At 40.1% G+C, this 15,720-nt stretch overlaps 1 protein-coding gene across 1 annotated transcript in view; it reads left to right on the top strand.

Annotated features, from left to right (window-relative positions):
- Nucleotides 1-15,720, top strand: part of LOC126335442 (ribosome quality control complex subunit NEMF) — a 63,960-nt gene that overhangs the window by 29,192 nt on the left and 19,048 nt on the right. Inside the window, exons 7-10 of the mRNA XM_049998729.1 lie at nt 3,384-3,670; nt 3,816-3,926; nt 4,009-4,205; nt 11,673-11,853. Of these exons, the coding sequence (XP_049854686.1) occupies nt 3,384-3,670; nt 3,816-3,926; nt 4,009-4,205; nt 11,673-11,853 (776 nt within the window). The remainder of the gene's footprint in view (nt 1-3,383; nt 3,671-3,815; nt 3,927-4,008; nt 4,206-11,672; nt 11,854-15,720) is intronic.

The following is a 15,720-nucleotide window of genomic DNA, read 5'->3' as shown; positions in this document are numbered from 1 at the left end:
TTAAAAGGTGCTTCGAACACTGGAATGAACATTGGGACAAGTGTATTAATGCTAATGGAGAGTACTTCGAAGGAGATTAAGGTTGTATTTGAAAACTATAAAGTATATGCTTTCTAGAAAGAAATTCCGGTTATTTTTGGGTCCTGCCTCGTACACGTTCCGGATGGCTCCATCAATACCGCTGTCCACATCAAACTTAACAACCACCAGCAGTACCTCCTTTTCAACAGATTCTAACCATTCCACACCAAGAAGTTCCTTCCATACAGCCCCACCCATCGTCATCAATGACCAGTCACAAAGGCAAAGGAATACCACACTGTGACTTGGCGTCATCCAGGGCTGGGGCAACTGAATCACATTCTCTCTAGTATTTTGACTACCTCTGTTTGTGCCTCGAAATGAGGCATATGCTCCCACAATGTTGTTCTGCCATGCACTGTGAACCTACACAATATTCTGGTTCTGGTCCATCCCTGTTTCATTCTTCCTGCCAACCCCTTCAACTATGGCCCTTGTCCTTACAAAATACCGAAATACAAGACCTTAGCAATACATCCTCCCACTACCACTTACTACCTTCATGTCCTAGAAATTTCCTACAAGGCAGAGTCACTTGTGAAAGCAGGCACTTAGTCTACCAACTTATCTGCAGACACTGTGCAGTGTTCTCTTGGACATGGAGAAACAGCAATGTGTCCTCATGAATGGCCACTGCCAAATAGTGGCGAAAAGACAGCTTGACCACCAGTTGCCGAGCATGCCATGCAACACGATGTGGTTGGCTTCAATGACTGCATCACAGTTCGAGCCATCAGCTTTTCTAAATGGTGGTAGTTCTCTACGTAATGTATCCTTTGTTCCCATGACCCCCCCCCCCCCCCCCCCTGCTCTCAGCCTTCGTGAATGATGATCGAGTTTAGGCTCATTCTGTGCACCTAAATCACATATTCTGCAACACCCAGTGAACATTCAGTACTATTCTGTCCAGTATGCTCACATGGTTGAAGCCAATGCAAGCATTAAGCTTGATAATTGAGAGTTACATTGTGAATTTTTATTCCATTTGTTGCAACTTGCCATTGCTGATGGTGGTAGTAAGTGAAAATTGTACATAAGTAAGCAAGAGACGTAATTTGGAGGATACGTGCTTTCTTCAAGTGCAAAGCATTTGTATTTGTGTACTGCAACTGTCATTTGTAGCTGGCAACACTGTATCCCCATCTGTGCCTCGGCCTGTGTAAACCATCATTGTTTTGTGAAACTGGCTATAGTCCCTCTTCTCCACTCTACCAGCCTCTACTCCCTTCCCTGCTCATGCTTCAGCCTTAATCATGCCTCCTATTCATCTCTCCCCTCCTCTCCCCCCACCCCAGTGCACCTGCATCGCTCTTCTCCCTTTCTCTTTCTCTGCTAGCCTTATCTGGACCTCTCCCACACCCCCCTCCCCCCTGCAACCAAGCACAGCCTCATGATTCTGCTCTGCTATCCCTCCCCCTCCCATCCCCATATCATTCATATATTCCCACCATCCAGTGAGGGGTGTGTGTGTGTGTGTGTGTGTGTGTGTGTGTGTGTGTGTGTGTGTGTGTGTGTGTGTGTGTGTGTGTGTGTGTACGCGCGCGCGCGCCCACGTTCGTTCGGGCGTGCGTATTCATCTGACAAAAGACTTTGTGTCAAAGCCAAATAACATCCATAAGCCTATTTTCAAATATGTCTGTCACTACTCGGCACCTCCTCAGTGTGGTTGGTAATAATCTGTCCCATTTCATATTAAAAGTAGATTAAGGAAGGACTTCTCATGTTTACTAAACTTCTAATCAGCATTATCTAGGATACAGATAACATTGCTAACATAACCCTCCTGCCCCCTCCCCCCACCCACCCTCATACCATCACACACCCCAACAGCCATTCTTTCCAGTTTTTGCAATATTCTAAAAGTTTAGATTTTTTTTAATTCGTTAGGGTCATTATAACAAAGTTACATTATAACAGAATGTTTAAAAACATTAGATGAAAAACGATGTAATGCACTTAATAATATGTAATACCCAAATGCAAATTGCTAATAATGAGTAAGGAATGGAAGTTTGACAGCCATAGCTTGTCATAAAGAACCATTGCAGTTTTTAAAAAAAACTAAATTTGTGTTGGGTGGATCACGTAAGAATTCTGAGTCATTGCTGTATGTATGAACCTTCTGAAATCTCAGTAAATAAATCTTTAAGAATTCCTGCAGAGAATTGAAGGGGGCATGGTGGGGGAAAACCATGTAATTGGCCTTGAAAATGCAAGGTTTCTTTCTGACTACCTTCAGCTCTTGCACAGGGCAAAACCATGTAATTGTCCTTGAAAATGCAAGGTTTCTTTCTGACTATCTTCAGCTGTCGCAAAAACCTCGTAAAATACTTTTCAGAGTAATAGAGAAGAGAGTGTTACTCACAGGTAGATGATTTCTCTGCCTTGTGTTCACTGAGTGCCGCAGCTGTTTGTTAAATAGTGGTTTACACCACTTTTTTTCTAAGAAAGACTGTTGATGGCCTACATGGCATTGTTTTCTAAGAGGCTGCAAATAACATAAGTGGGAACTTCCTGGCAGATTAAAAGTGTGTGTTGGACCAAGACTCGAACTCGGGACCTTTGCCTTTCGCGGGCAAGTGCTCTGCCAACTGAGCTACCCAAGCATGGCTCTGGACTTGTCTTCACCTATCTTCCAAACTTTCTTCCAGAAGTACTAGTTGTGCAAGATTTGCAGGAGAGCTTGTGTGAAGTTTGGAAGGCAGGAGATGAGATACTGCCAGAAGTAAAGCTTTGAGGATAGATCGTGAGTCGTGCTTGGGTTGCTCAGTTGGCAGAGCACTTGTCCGCAAAAGGCAAAGGTCCCAAGTTCGATTCTCGGTCGGGCACACAGTTTTAATATGCCAGGAAGTTTCATTTCACCACAAACTCCACTGCAGAGGGAAAATTCCGTTATGGGAACATAATCGGGGTCTGTGTTTTGGTTTTATGCTAACTCCTTGTCCGTGTTAAGTAGGAGACAGAGTTGATAAGTGCTTTACATTATGGAAACTGAAATTTCTTTCGCAAGGAACAGCTGTCTGTAGTGTCTGTAATGGAGCAGAACTCACTTTCATGTAACACACTACAAACTAGAACAGAACACAGTGTTCAATAATTACACTTTGTCAGCCTCATTTACACTATGTGCTGTTTAATAATTTGGTAGCAGTAATGCTTACAGTCCAAAGTCTTTTTAATTTTTTACTCCAGGAAGAAGGAACACAGAGAAGTGAGTAGATGGTGCATACTATGTTAATAAATTGTGCTGTAAATGCCACACTCTTTCTCATTTGAGCTTGAAATTTGTGAATCAATTGCAGGAGCGAGAAGCTATGAAGAAATTAGCAAATGTAAGAAAGGACCACGATCAAAGACTTCAAGCGCTCGAGCAAACACAAGAACTGGATAAGCAGCGGGCTGAGCTGATAACCCGCAACCAACAGTTGGTTGATGATGCTATCATGGCTATTCGTGCCGCACTGGCCAATCAGATGTCGTGGCCAGACATACAGGCCATGGTAACAGAACTCCAAAACCGTCAGCATCCTGTTGCATGTGCAATTAAAGGACTCAAACTTCAAATTAATCATATCACACTGCATCTCAGGTAAACTAAAAGTATTTCCGTATATTTATTGTTTTTTTGTTGTTGGGCATGGTCCATAAAAATTAAACATTTTGTAGGTGAACTTTTTTAAATATCTGTTCTAATGTCCTTTAAATTTTTAATTCTGTTGACATTGTGGTTTCAGTGATCCATATGCTGATGAGGATTACTCAGATGATGAAAGTAGGGATGAAGTTCTTAAACCAATGACAATTGATGTTGATTTGGATCTGTCTGCATATTCCAATGCAAGGAGGTGACAATAAACATTCTTATGGTTTGTAACAGATATACAAGATGAAACTGCATATTTGAATCACAAAATTCCCGTCTTACAGGTACTATGAACAGAAAAGAAATGCTGCCAAAAAGCAACAGAAAACCATTGAGTCTCATAGCAAGGCCCTGAAGTCTGCTGAGAGGAAAACAAAACAAACTCTTAAGGAAGTTCAAGCAATGGTAAACATCAGTAAAGCACGAAAAGTGTATTGGTTTGAAAAATTCCACTGGTTTATTAGCTCCGAGAACTATTTGGGTAAGTGATGTAGAGGGAATATTGCAATAAGAGAAATTCCAGGCCAGAAACAATAAAGAAAAATGAGGAAAGACAACACTTACCTGTAGGTGACTGATGTTCATCACGCAGGTACACTTAAAGTAGAAAATCTATAACATTCTTGTAAGATCTTAAATGACAAAAAAGCATCAAAGTGAGTGTGTAACATACATCTTCAGTATTGTTCCAAGACTTACTTTAGTGCTGTAATTGTTTTAGGTGGTACTGTTTGACTGCAGTTCTTATATAGTACAGGGTGAGTCGCTAACTATTGCCACCAAGAATAACTCTGAAAGTATGATAGAAGCTGAAAAGTTGTGGGACAAAAGCTGCAGTGGACAATGGGCGTCATAATATGATGGTTTTTTGTTGCTATGTGGGGTCACTTCAGAGATATGAAGGTCAACTTTGTTGTTTTATATGGGATGCTATAGTTTGGTACTTATTTTCTGATAACAGCTATTGAGATGAATCCAATTATGTGTCTTTGAAGGTCACAAAGGGGGTATGAACGTCTATTTACAGAAGGTGTTCACAGTGATGACCATTGGTATCAATGCAGTGCTGCAATCTTCTTATTATGAATTGAATGGTATTCCTTATCACATCGGCACTTATCAGAGCACATGCTCTGACACTACTCTCTCTCATATCTTCAGGTGTAGGTGGAACATCTTTATAAGCAATGTGTTTTACGAATCCCCACAAGAAAAAATCCAGAGGCGTCAAGTTTGGCGAATGAGCCAGCCACGACACATCTCCTCCATGTCCAATCCAATGATTTGGGAATTGTCTGTGCAACTCATTTCTAGTCATCAGAGAAAAAGGTGCCGGCCATCCATCGTGTTGATACCGCATTCTGTTCCTTGTTTCTAAAGGTATTTCCTCCAATAACAGACCTAATGTTTCTTGCAGTAATGTGGTGTACTTCCTACCATTAAGATTTCCTTCAGTGAAATAGGGGCCTATAATTCTGTCCTCCAGAATCCCACACCATACATTCACCAAGCACAGTTTTTGGTGTGCACCTTGCCGCAGCCATTATGGATTTTCAGTTGCCCAATAATGCATGTTATGCAAATTAACATTTCCGTGGTTTGTGAATGTAGCCTCGTCAGTTAATAAAATCAAATTAATAAATGTATCATCCCTCTGAATCTGAATTTGAGTCCATCGCCAGAATTCAGTGTGACGCATACAATCCATACCAGTTAACTGTAGGTGGAGACTGATATGGTAAAGAATATTTATGGGGATACAGAACATGGACAACACTACTCTGGCTTATGCAAGATTCCCTTGCGATTTGATGCGAACTGACTCAAGGATCTCGAACCACAGTGGCAAGAGTACCAATTTCACTTTCCTTTGCCGGATATGTTTCCAATGTATTAAAGATCCAGTTGTTCTCAATTTATTGTACACACATTTTATGTGTAGGGTGAGTATGTTGAGGATATCTTTCAGCTTATAAGTCTCTAGCTCTCACTGAATTTTGTTGGCATTCTCCGTGAATGAGAAGCATGTCGACCTGCTCTTTGAAGGAATACATCATTCACATTTACCTGATTCGACAATACTAGTCATACTGTTCCTATTAGTGTTGTATTGCAAAACCGTTAAATGGTGTTTACATGTCAATGGCACATTAGATGGATATGCTGTATTCAGCAAATATTTGCTATTCGCATGATATACAAGAGAGAATTGTCTGAGCATGTGCTTTGACAAGTGCCGATGTGATAAGGAATATCACTCAATCCATGATAGGAAGATTGCAGCACTGCATCGATACCAATGGTCATCACTTCGAACACCTTCTGTAAATAGACGTTCATGCCACCTTTTTGACCTTTGTTGACCTTCAAAGATCTTACTGCTATACGTCATTGGACTCACCTCTATAGCTGCTATCAGAAAATTAAAAAAAAAAAAAGGTTGACCTTCATATCTCTGATGCGACCCCACCTAGCAACAAAAACCAACGTCATATTATAGCCCCCATTGTCCAATACATCATTTCTCCCACAAATTTTTCAGCTACTATGATACTTTCAGAGATGTCCTAGGTGGCAATAGTTAGTGACTCACCCTGTATAGCAACACCCTGAAGAACTAGATATAGTAAGAATGTGCTTCAGCCTCCTGGTTATCCAGTTCTTGTCTTTGCTCATGCACACAACATCTCTAATTGTGGTACTTTTTTGCTAATTTCTTCATAGCTTCTTGCTCCTGCAAGATATAATAAGAGAGTGCTAACTTAAATGTAGTTACACTGACAAGGCCACCTAGTAGTAATCTTAGTCAAATAAAGTGAAGCTCCTTCACTGTTGCCACCAGAAAATTACATAAAAGATGGTGATTTATGGTTCCAGCAGAATCCTTTAAAACATCTATCTTGGCATAAACCACTAAACAAAAAAAAGGTCTTGCAACTGTGGGAGAAATAAAGTCTCGAAGGCACTGGAAAGAGGTGTACCCATTGTCACTGTGTGACAATTATGAGGAACTTTGGATGGACAAGGGAAACTGGAGGAGACTCATATATGAGGTCTGTTCAAAAAATTCTGGAACATTCGTAATTTCGTGCCAATGGAGTGTTGGGGCGAAATGCGGTTTGCACCCCTGCACACGCCTGTGTTTGATATATAACTGCCAGAAGTTTCATTGTTGTATGTGTGTGAGTTATTGTTCAGTGCTGTATTGAGTAGGACATTGCATCACACAGCAAATTTCGAGATGGTGGAGGTTGAGGAGCAACGCTTGTGCGTTAAATTTTGTGTGAAACTCAAAAAAACCTTTAAGAGACACACCAAATTATGCAGGGAGTCTATGGTGATGAGTGCTGAAGCCATACTTATTGTAACGAATGGTTCACACAGTTTAAAAATGGCCAGATAGAAGTTAAAGATGATTCTCGTTCAGGATGCCCTTCGGCATCTACTGCCAATACTCATGTCAGCAACATCATCAAAACTGTGTGTACCAATTGAAGACTGACTGACTGAGAGATTGCAGAAGAATGTAACTTTTCAGTTGGATCATGTCATAAAATCTTGACACAGCATCTTGAAATGCATCGTGTTGCTGCCAAGTTCATCCCATGGCTCATGAGTCTGTGAAGAGCTTTTGGATCACGCAAATGAGAATGAGATGTTCCTTAAGAGAATCATAACTGGTGGTGAGATGTGGGTCTACGCTTATGATGTTGAGAGCAAGGTTCAATCTTTACAGTGGGTCGGAAAAGGTTCTCCAAGATGAAAAAGCTCGTCAAGTCAGGTCAAATGTCAAGGCCATGCTGATAGTTTTCTTTCACTTTGAAGGATTAGTTCATCATGAATTAGTGCCACAAGGATAAACTGTTAAACGATGGTACTATCGGGATGTGTTTCGATGCCTGAAAGAAAATGGTCTAGAATGTGGTGAAACAATTCATTCCTCTTGCATCGTGATAATACAATCATACATTCCTCCCTTTTGGTGCATGACTGTTGCACAAAAATTGAAATCACTGTGCTGCCTCATCCTCCGTACTCTCCAGACCTGGTCCCAGTGAATTCTTTTTATGTCCAGAGTTAAAAATGCCATTGAAAGAGCAAAGATTTGCAATGATAGATGAGATAAAAGAAAATTGGCAGGTGGCACTTTGCACAAACCGGTAAGAGGTGTACCAAGATTTCTTCCAGAAGAGGAAATAGTGTTGAGAGTAGTGTGTCAATTGTGGAGGAGAGTATTTTTAAGGAGACCATGCACAATGAGTAAAAGGTAGGCATAGAAATATTTTGTGATCAAAGTTCCAGAATTTTTACAATAGACCTCGTACATCATCTCCCAGTTTTCTGGAGATGTAGACTGATTATAAACAACATAGTCGAAACGCGGGTTCTGTGAAGTACACGGACAGTTGTATTAGTTTTTCTGACATCTTCCACATCCTAGATAATGTCCACTCTTCGGATCTAATCTAATAAGAACTACTGTAGAGTACCACATGGATCTGCAAATCAGTTTATACACAAATCTTGCCTTGACATGATATCAATGCTGCCTAAAATCCTTCTAACCTCAGGTACACTTAATAGACTTTAAAATATCCTTAATGGTACCAAAGTTCCCAATGGCTTTAATGCATATAAGCCAGTCCACACTGTAAAAATGGTGCTCTGCACCATACCAGATAGCTCAACCCGAATTCACTGAAAAGCATATGGTTTCATGGGAAGAGCTACCTTTGATAGCATTTGAGTGATCTTTTTAAGGGCCTGTATGTTTTGTGTGCCAGGTGAGGTGGCTCAGTGGTTAAGGCACTGGACATGCATTCAGGAGACTCAGAGTTCAAATCTCCATCTGGCCAAACAATACACATTTTCTGTGGTTTCCTGAAACTGAGTAAGGAAAATGTTGGGATGGTTCCTTTGGAAAGGCCACCACAGTTTCCTTCACCAATTCAAGTTTTTTCTCTGTCTTTAAAGACACCCATCCCCTTTTCTCTCTCTCTCTCTCTCTCTCTCTCTCTCTCTCTCTCTCTCTCTCTGTGTGTGTGTGTGTGTGTGTGTGTGTGTGTGTGTGTGTGTGTGTGTGTGTGTGTGGCAGGGGGTGTTACATTTACTGAGGGGACTGTGCCAGAATGAAGTGTTACGTCGTGTGAACTATGGATGTACTTGGATAAAATTTCACCGTCACTCTTAATTCTTATTAATCCTGACTTTCAGCCTTTTTGTTGTGAGTGATCTGAATGACTGTGCATTTCCTTTTCATTGCAAACATCTTGACTTTTGCATTTTCTTCTGTGCTAGTTGATAAGATGTTGTCTTCATCTGCTAAATGACCTAAACCATTTCTCCAGAAACATTCATTTATTGACTCTTATTTAAAACCATAAAATATTTCATAACAATTCTTGTTGATAGATGATTTCTGTAGTTCCCATGACATGATGCCGATTGTCACGATACTTATTGCTCTGTGCCAAACAACGCATCTGCGAAGTGGGACAACACTGCACAGCATAAATCAGCAGCCACAGCAAAGCTTGATAAAGCTGCTATCGTGATCCTGTCTTTCAGAAATGCTGCGTCCATCTGCACAAGATTTTATGCACAAATGAGATAAGATTCCCAAATAGTAGGCAAGTGTAAATTGACTATTTAAACTAAAGAATATCTTTATAGTGCCAATCATCATATATATATATATATATATATATATATATATATATATATATATATAGAAACTTCCACATGGGAAAAATATATTAAAAACAAAGATTCCAAGACTTACCAAGTGGGAAAGCGCCGGCAGACAGGCACATGAACAAAACACACAAACACACACACAGAATTACGAGCTTTCGCAACTGGCAGTTGCTTCGTCAGGAAAGAGGGAAGGATATATATATATAATAGACATTGTGCAACATATCAGTTTACCAGAGTGCAAGTTACACCGCAGAAAGTGTGTGTGTGTGTGTGTGTGTGTGTGTGAGAAAGAGAGAGAGAGAGAGAGAGAGAGAGAGAGAGAGATTGATTGTTGGAAGCACCGCTGGAGTTAAAACATTGTCATTGCAACTACAGTCTCCTTTTTTGCCAATATTAGTGACTTGCCCTGGCTTTGCAAGGGTGTCACTAAGAAACAGTGGCCTGATGACGTGTAAAAAAAAATAATAATAATTATCCAGAATGAGATTTTCACTCTGCAGCGGAGTGTGCGCTGATATGAAACTTCCTGGCAGATTAAAACTGTGTGCCCGACCGAGACTCGAACTCGGGACCTTTGCCTTTCGCGGGCAAGTGCTCTACCAACTGAGCTACTGAAGCACGACTCACGTCCGGTACTCGCAGCTTTACTTCTGCCAGTATCCGTCTCCTACCTTCCAAACTTTACAGAAGCTCTTCTGCGAACCTTGCAGAACTAGCACTCCTGAAAGAAAGGATATTGCGGAGACATGGCTTAGCCACAGCCTGGGGGATGTTTCCAGAATGAGATTTTCACTCTGCAGCGGAGTGTGCGCTGATATGAAACTTTGGAAGGTAGGAGACGGATACTGGCAGAAGTAAAGCTGTGAGTACCGGACGTGAGTCGTGCTTCGGTAGCTCAGTTGGTAGAGCACTTGCCCGCGAAAGGCAAAGGTCCCGAGTTCGAGTCTCGGTCGGGCACACAGTTTTAATCTGCCAGGAAGTTTCAATAATAATAATAATTATTATTATTATAAATTGTATATACAAACCTTCCCTTTGAATCTAGCTGTCTACGTGGTAAAATATTTGAAAATCTCTACAGTAGTTCCTGAGGTTAGTCTTCACATAGACAAACAAAAGCAGCAGGGGACTTTAGTAAAGTGTATAGATACCATAACTGTACGCAGGTGAGTAGGATGGGTAAATAACAGTGACCATGTTTCTTCACCCCCCGGACTATAGTATCTTCTTTTGAGAAGATTGCTGCTTCATTGTAGGATCAGAACAATACATCCACATTTCTTTGGCTGTTCTGATTGTGCACATTAAGTTTGACTCACTTTGAATTACTTGTCGTGCTCTTCAAAAGAAAGGATATACTTTGTCTCATGCTCTTTTTATGTACTTGAAACCATTGACATCTACCATACGATAGTTCAAAGATACTATGTATTTCACAGACTGCCTGCCCCAAGTCTTCACAGGTAAATTCAATTGTGATTATTGCGCCCTGTGCCTATTTGTTCGAAAAAATTTTTAAAGTGGTTAATCCACATAAAGGTTATCCCTTGACCTAAAGATGCCTCACCAAGATCCAACAGTAGTTAGCTTCAGCTTGAACACCTTCTTCAGCTTGAACACCTTTAGTACAGATCCCTTTCTTAGGTGAAGTAACACTTAGCGACAGGTGCCTATTGGCAAAAGTTAGTACCACTACCAGTTGAGGCATATTATTTAGATCCACGGAAATGCCTAATAACACCTGTTTAATGCAGCCAGTCATCACCACCTACTTTCATATTGTCATAATACAAGCTGTTACTTGTGCCTCTACTCCCTTCCTGTTTCATTCATGGTGTCCAACTGATCTTTGACACCATTTTGATGGCTGCCTCTTTCTCCTTCATATCTGCCTGTGCACAGTTGTCTAGGTATATGCTACTTTTTGACTTTTCAACCATTCCTAAAAAGTGGAATTTTGTATGTATATCCCACAAAAAACTCCTTTATGTGGGAAGTACAGAATGTGAGACATTTGGCTGCCACATTAGGAAAGATTTATTTGTTATAGCATTAACCTGCTCATAAAAATTTCATTGTCCTTTTGATTTTAAAGTTGGAAAACTACTTATAAAGTTTATTTAATTATTACGAAAAGTTCTCTTTCTCAATCCTGTATGGCAGAAAATTCTGCACAAGCAAACAAAAAGAATAATTTGACTGAAAACTAAGATAATCCAGTTTCTTTTCTCTTTCTCTCTTATTTCAGTCATTGGAGGTCGTGATCCAAAGCAGAATGAACTGATTGTGAAACGTTATATGAGACAAGGTGACATATATGTTCATGCAGATGTGCAGGGAGCAAGTAGTATTGTTATCAAAAATCCGTCTGGGCAGCCAGTGCCCCCGAAAACCCTCAATGAGGCTGGCATCATGGCAATGTGCTACAGGTAAGTGGACAGTCCTGTCATAGTTTATTTTGTTGTAATTTCAGAATAAGAATAGTAAATCAATACAGCTTGTCACACATTATGGATAATGTTGTAAAAATGAACATTTTATATGTCAAATAATAATTGGAATGCTTTAAATATTTAATAAGGAAACATACACATTTATGATTTCTACCAGGGAAGCATTGAACCAGTAATCAAAAATGTGTAGCCATGGGACTGTCAGAATTGGAGAAAGAAATTTTGTTATTTTTTTTTCTTAATCTTCAAAATTGTTACTGTAGAAAATTGAACCTTGATTGTATACATGATAAGAAAACTTAATATGAAGCTAGGGGACAAAAGTTGGTTGTTCAGTTCTGTGGAAAGCTCAGTTACTTACCTACCAAAAGTATGGGAATAAATAAAATCTTGATATAAAAAATAATTGTATGCAAACCGTTTCAGAGCCAGCGTAGCAGTTTTTCAATGCAGTACATGACAGAAAACAAACTTAGATAACAAGACAATCTTCATCCATTCACTACAGAAATTGTTCTACTCAAAAATTGTTCACCGTTTTATACTGCAATAAGTGCTGGCAGATCTCCACACTTTTGTATTTGTTCTCTGCTGTAAACTCAGAACTAAAGATTTAATCATGAATCCATAGAAAACAGCATATTCACTTTGAACTTATTGATTCATATGCACCATCTATAGAGCTTGTTGAATCTTCCCATTAGCATGGGATGTTGACGACCATCCTAGTACATTGTTATTTATAAAGTGACTTTTTAGGTTCTTTTTTTCTTTTTCACTCATTCACAGTTCTGTGAAATAGAACAAAGTTCCTGTATTGTCAAAAGCTTTGAAAGCATTTGTCTTAATTTTTTAGTAACATAGGAATCAGTTTTTACCTTAAATTTATGTTTCACTATAGACTTATACTAGGGTTATGATTTTCTCTCTCTGTTGTAATATTTTTTCATTTAATTATCTTCCTATGTTGTCTCAGGTAATTCTTCTAGGTCATTATTTATTTAAAATCAAAGATGATGTAACTTACCAAACGAAAGTGTTGGTATGTTGATAGACACACAAATAAACACACACACACACACACACACACACACACACACACACACACACACTAAATTCAAGCTTTCGCAACCAAAGGTTGCTTCATCAGGAAAGAAGAAAGGAGAGGGAAAGACAAAAGGATGTGGGTTTTAAGGGAGAGGGTAAGGAGTCATTCCAATCCCGGGAGCGGAAAGAGTTACCTTAGAGGGAAAAAGGGACAGGTATACACTCGTAACACACTCACATATCCATCCGCACATATACAGACACGGATGGACTTCTTCCGCGGGGAAATTTAATGCCCTCAGATTTCTCAGCAGCACCTTCTCGTCACAGACCACACAGCTATTCAGTGATTCTACAAAGCTTTGATTTTATCCTGCCTGGACTAAGGATTTGTCACTTATGTGTCAGCAGCACTATCAGTATTGAGCTTGTGCTTGACAGTGGTAAGTGGTCAGCAACTGGAAATTTCCATGTTAGTTCTGTATACAGCCTACTGGTGGAAGCTTGTACCCCACCACTGGGCTCAAACACCAGCAACTCTTGACGAACTATGTGGTCACAGTCTGTCACGGGTTTTCCCATGTGTTGTTACACGATTCTGTTCCACAACCACTTGCTCAGACTGTTCATAAATAGCCCAGAAATTGTTAGACCAGCTGGGATATGGTTGAAACTCTATACAAGGGCCTCCAACTGCCCACTTCTGTCTGTGTTTATGGAGTTCCCTTGGTGTACCTTCCTTCTCCCTCTCTCCCCCTACCCAGTCCAATAATTCAGTTGGACCACTTCTGTGCCACTAAGAAAATTACTGATCCCACCATTATCAGACCCATATTCCACATGCATCTACATAGGCGGATCAGTGATATAGTTGATTATGCATTTGCACACACGAGGGGCACGAACACTGCAGAGTTGGTGACCCTATCACAGCCTTTCCAGTATGTTAATCTCACCGCAAACATCTTCCTGATTTGTAGCGACTCTATGAGCTGCTTACATGGTATATCTCAGTGCTACCCCATAAATGTTTTGGTTTCTGACATCCAAGACCTCTTAGTTGACCTCCGCAGCTCTGGTGTGGCAGAAACATTCATCTGGACAATGAGCTACTTGAGTATTCTGGGTAATGAACTTCTTGACAAATTTAGCTAAAGAAGCAACCACAGGAAACAAACATGAATATGGAGTGCAGTGCACAGACTTATGATTTCAACTGCAGCATCAAATTTGAAAACCTGAGATACTGAATGTTAGGCTACACAAACTTTATCAAGCTGAGAGGTATTAAATGGACCAAGAAAGCATGGCATACTTCTCTCCAGGTCTGTTGGGAAGATGCCAGCGTACCATGCTGTATGCGTATCAGCCACTCTAGACATACCCACGAGTTTCTTGTGTGTCAAGAGGAGTCCAGTTAATGCATCTGTGGCGATCAACTCATGATAGCCCATCATCTTGCAGAGAGCACCCAGCTGGCTTACCTTAGACAAGTCACCAACCAGTCTACCTCCAGATACTTGCAGTGAGACAGCAGCTAACAAAGTCATATGTTTCTTGAGGGAAGGTGTATTTACCAATAAAATTTAATGCCTCTCAATATTCAATATCAGGGGTGGATGCGGAGGGACATTTATCTTTCTAGCATGTGTCCTGAGCGGCCTCTAACTACATCCTACCCATGCACTGTCATGCATCCTAAAATTTTTCTGTACTTATTTTATTTATCTCACTGTTTGAAGACTGTGCAGATTAGAGAACTAATTAGCTTATGTTCCCCATCCAATTTTAGTAGTACGGACTGTAGTGACCTTCCTTGGGGTGTCCTCGCAACGACTGGCTTCAATTTTTAGCTGTCTGGGTTTTATCTCACTTTTAACCATCTGACTTCAGCAACTGTCAAGTTAATTTTTAATCATGGCAATATGGTCACCAGCCCTGGAGCTGTGAGTTCTCCTTTTCTTGTTCCACACCATTTCATGTGCAATGAGAGACTGACAACAAAGATGTCTAATCCCTTCAAATCCATATCATCATTATTATCTGAAAGATATCATATTAATGATGTTGTAACTTTCTTTGCACACTTTGTGGTTCTTTAGTGGATACAGGAGTGAGAAACAGATCCAGTTCATTGACAGAGAATGCAAATATTAATTTAATCTACATCTAATATCAAATTATGAAAGTCATAAGTAACTTTGTTTGCTTTAGTTGTAACGTCAGTCGTTAACAGTAGATTTGAATGTTGAAATATATACAGATACAAAGGTTTACAATTCAGTCAGTATTCAATATAATGAATATTCCATAGATGACGAACCCTGACCGCAATGAAAGTTTGTAAATGTTATGAAATGGCAAACACACAAAAAAAGATATCTTTGCATCGATGTTTGAATTTAAGTAGACCCACTGCTGAAGCTCAGAAGAGGGGATGCTTGCACATTATTTGTAGCAGTGCAAGCATTCATAGCAGCACCCCTTGCTGTGGTGGTGGCGGCCGTAGACATCGTGGCGGCGTGATTGGCGGTGTGCGTTTTAAAGTGCAGCCAATGGATGGTGGCTGATACTGCCAATGGAACAATTTAACTGCCTTTGTTATACCCTAGTGCAGATGAACTTTGCAAACAAATTGAAGAATTTAATACAGCAAGTTTGAAAGATGGACTAAAAATAAATTATAAAATAATCTGCAATCCAGCATGCATTGGCACTGAAGTCCTAGAATCAGTTGAGAGTTTTTGTATTTAGGGCAGTTAAAGGCAACTGAATGGACAGCAGAGTAAAAAAGAC

The sequence above is a fragment of the Schistocerca gregaria genome, chromosome 1 (genome assembly GCF_023897955.1).
Source record: "Schistocerca gregaria isolate iqSchGreg1 chromosome 1, iqSchGreg1.2, whole genome shotgun sequence".
Taxonomy (NCBI): Eukaryota; Metazoa; Arthropoda; class Insecta; order Orthoptera; family Acrididae; genus Schistocerca; species Schistocerca gregaria.
Note: the sequence above shows the minus strand (reverse complement) of the source record. Positions and strands in the feature narration are given on the sequence as shown.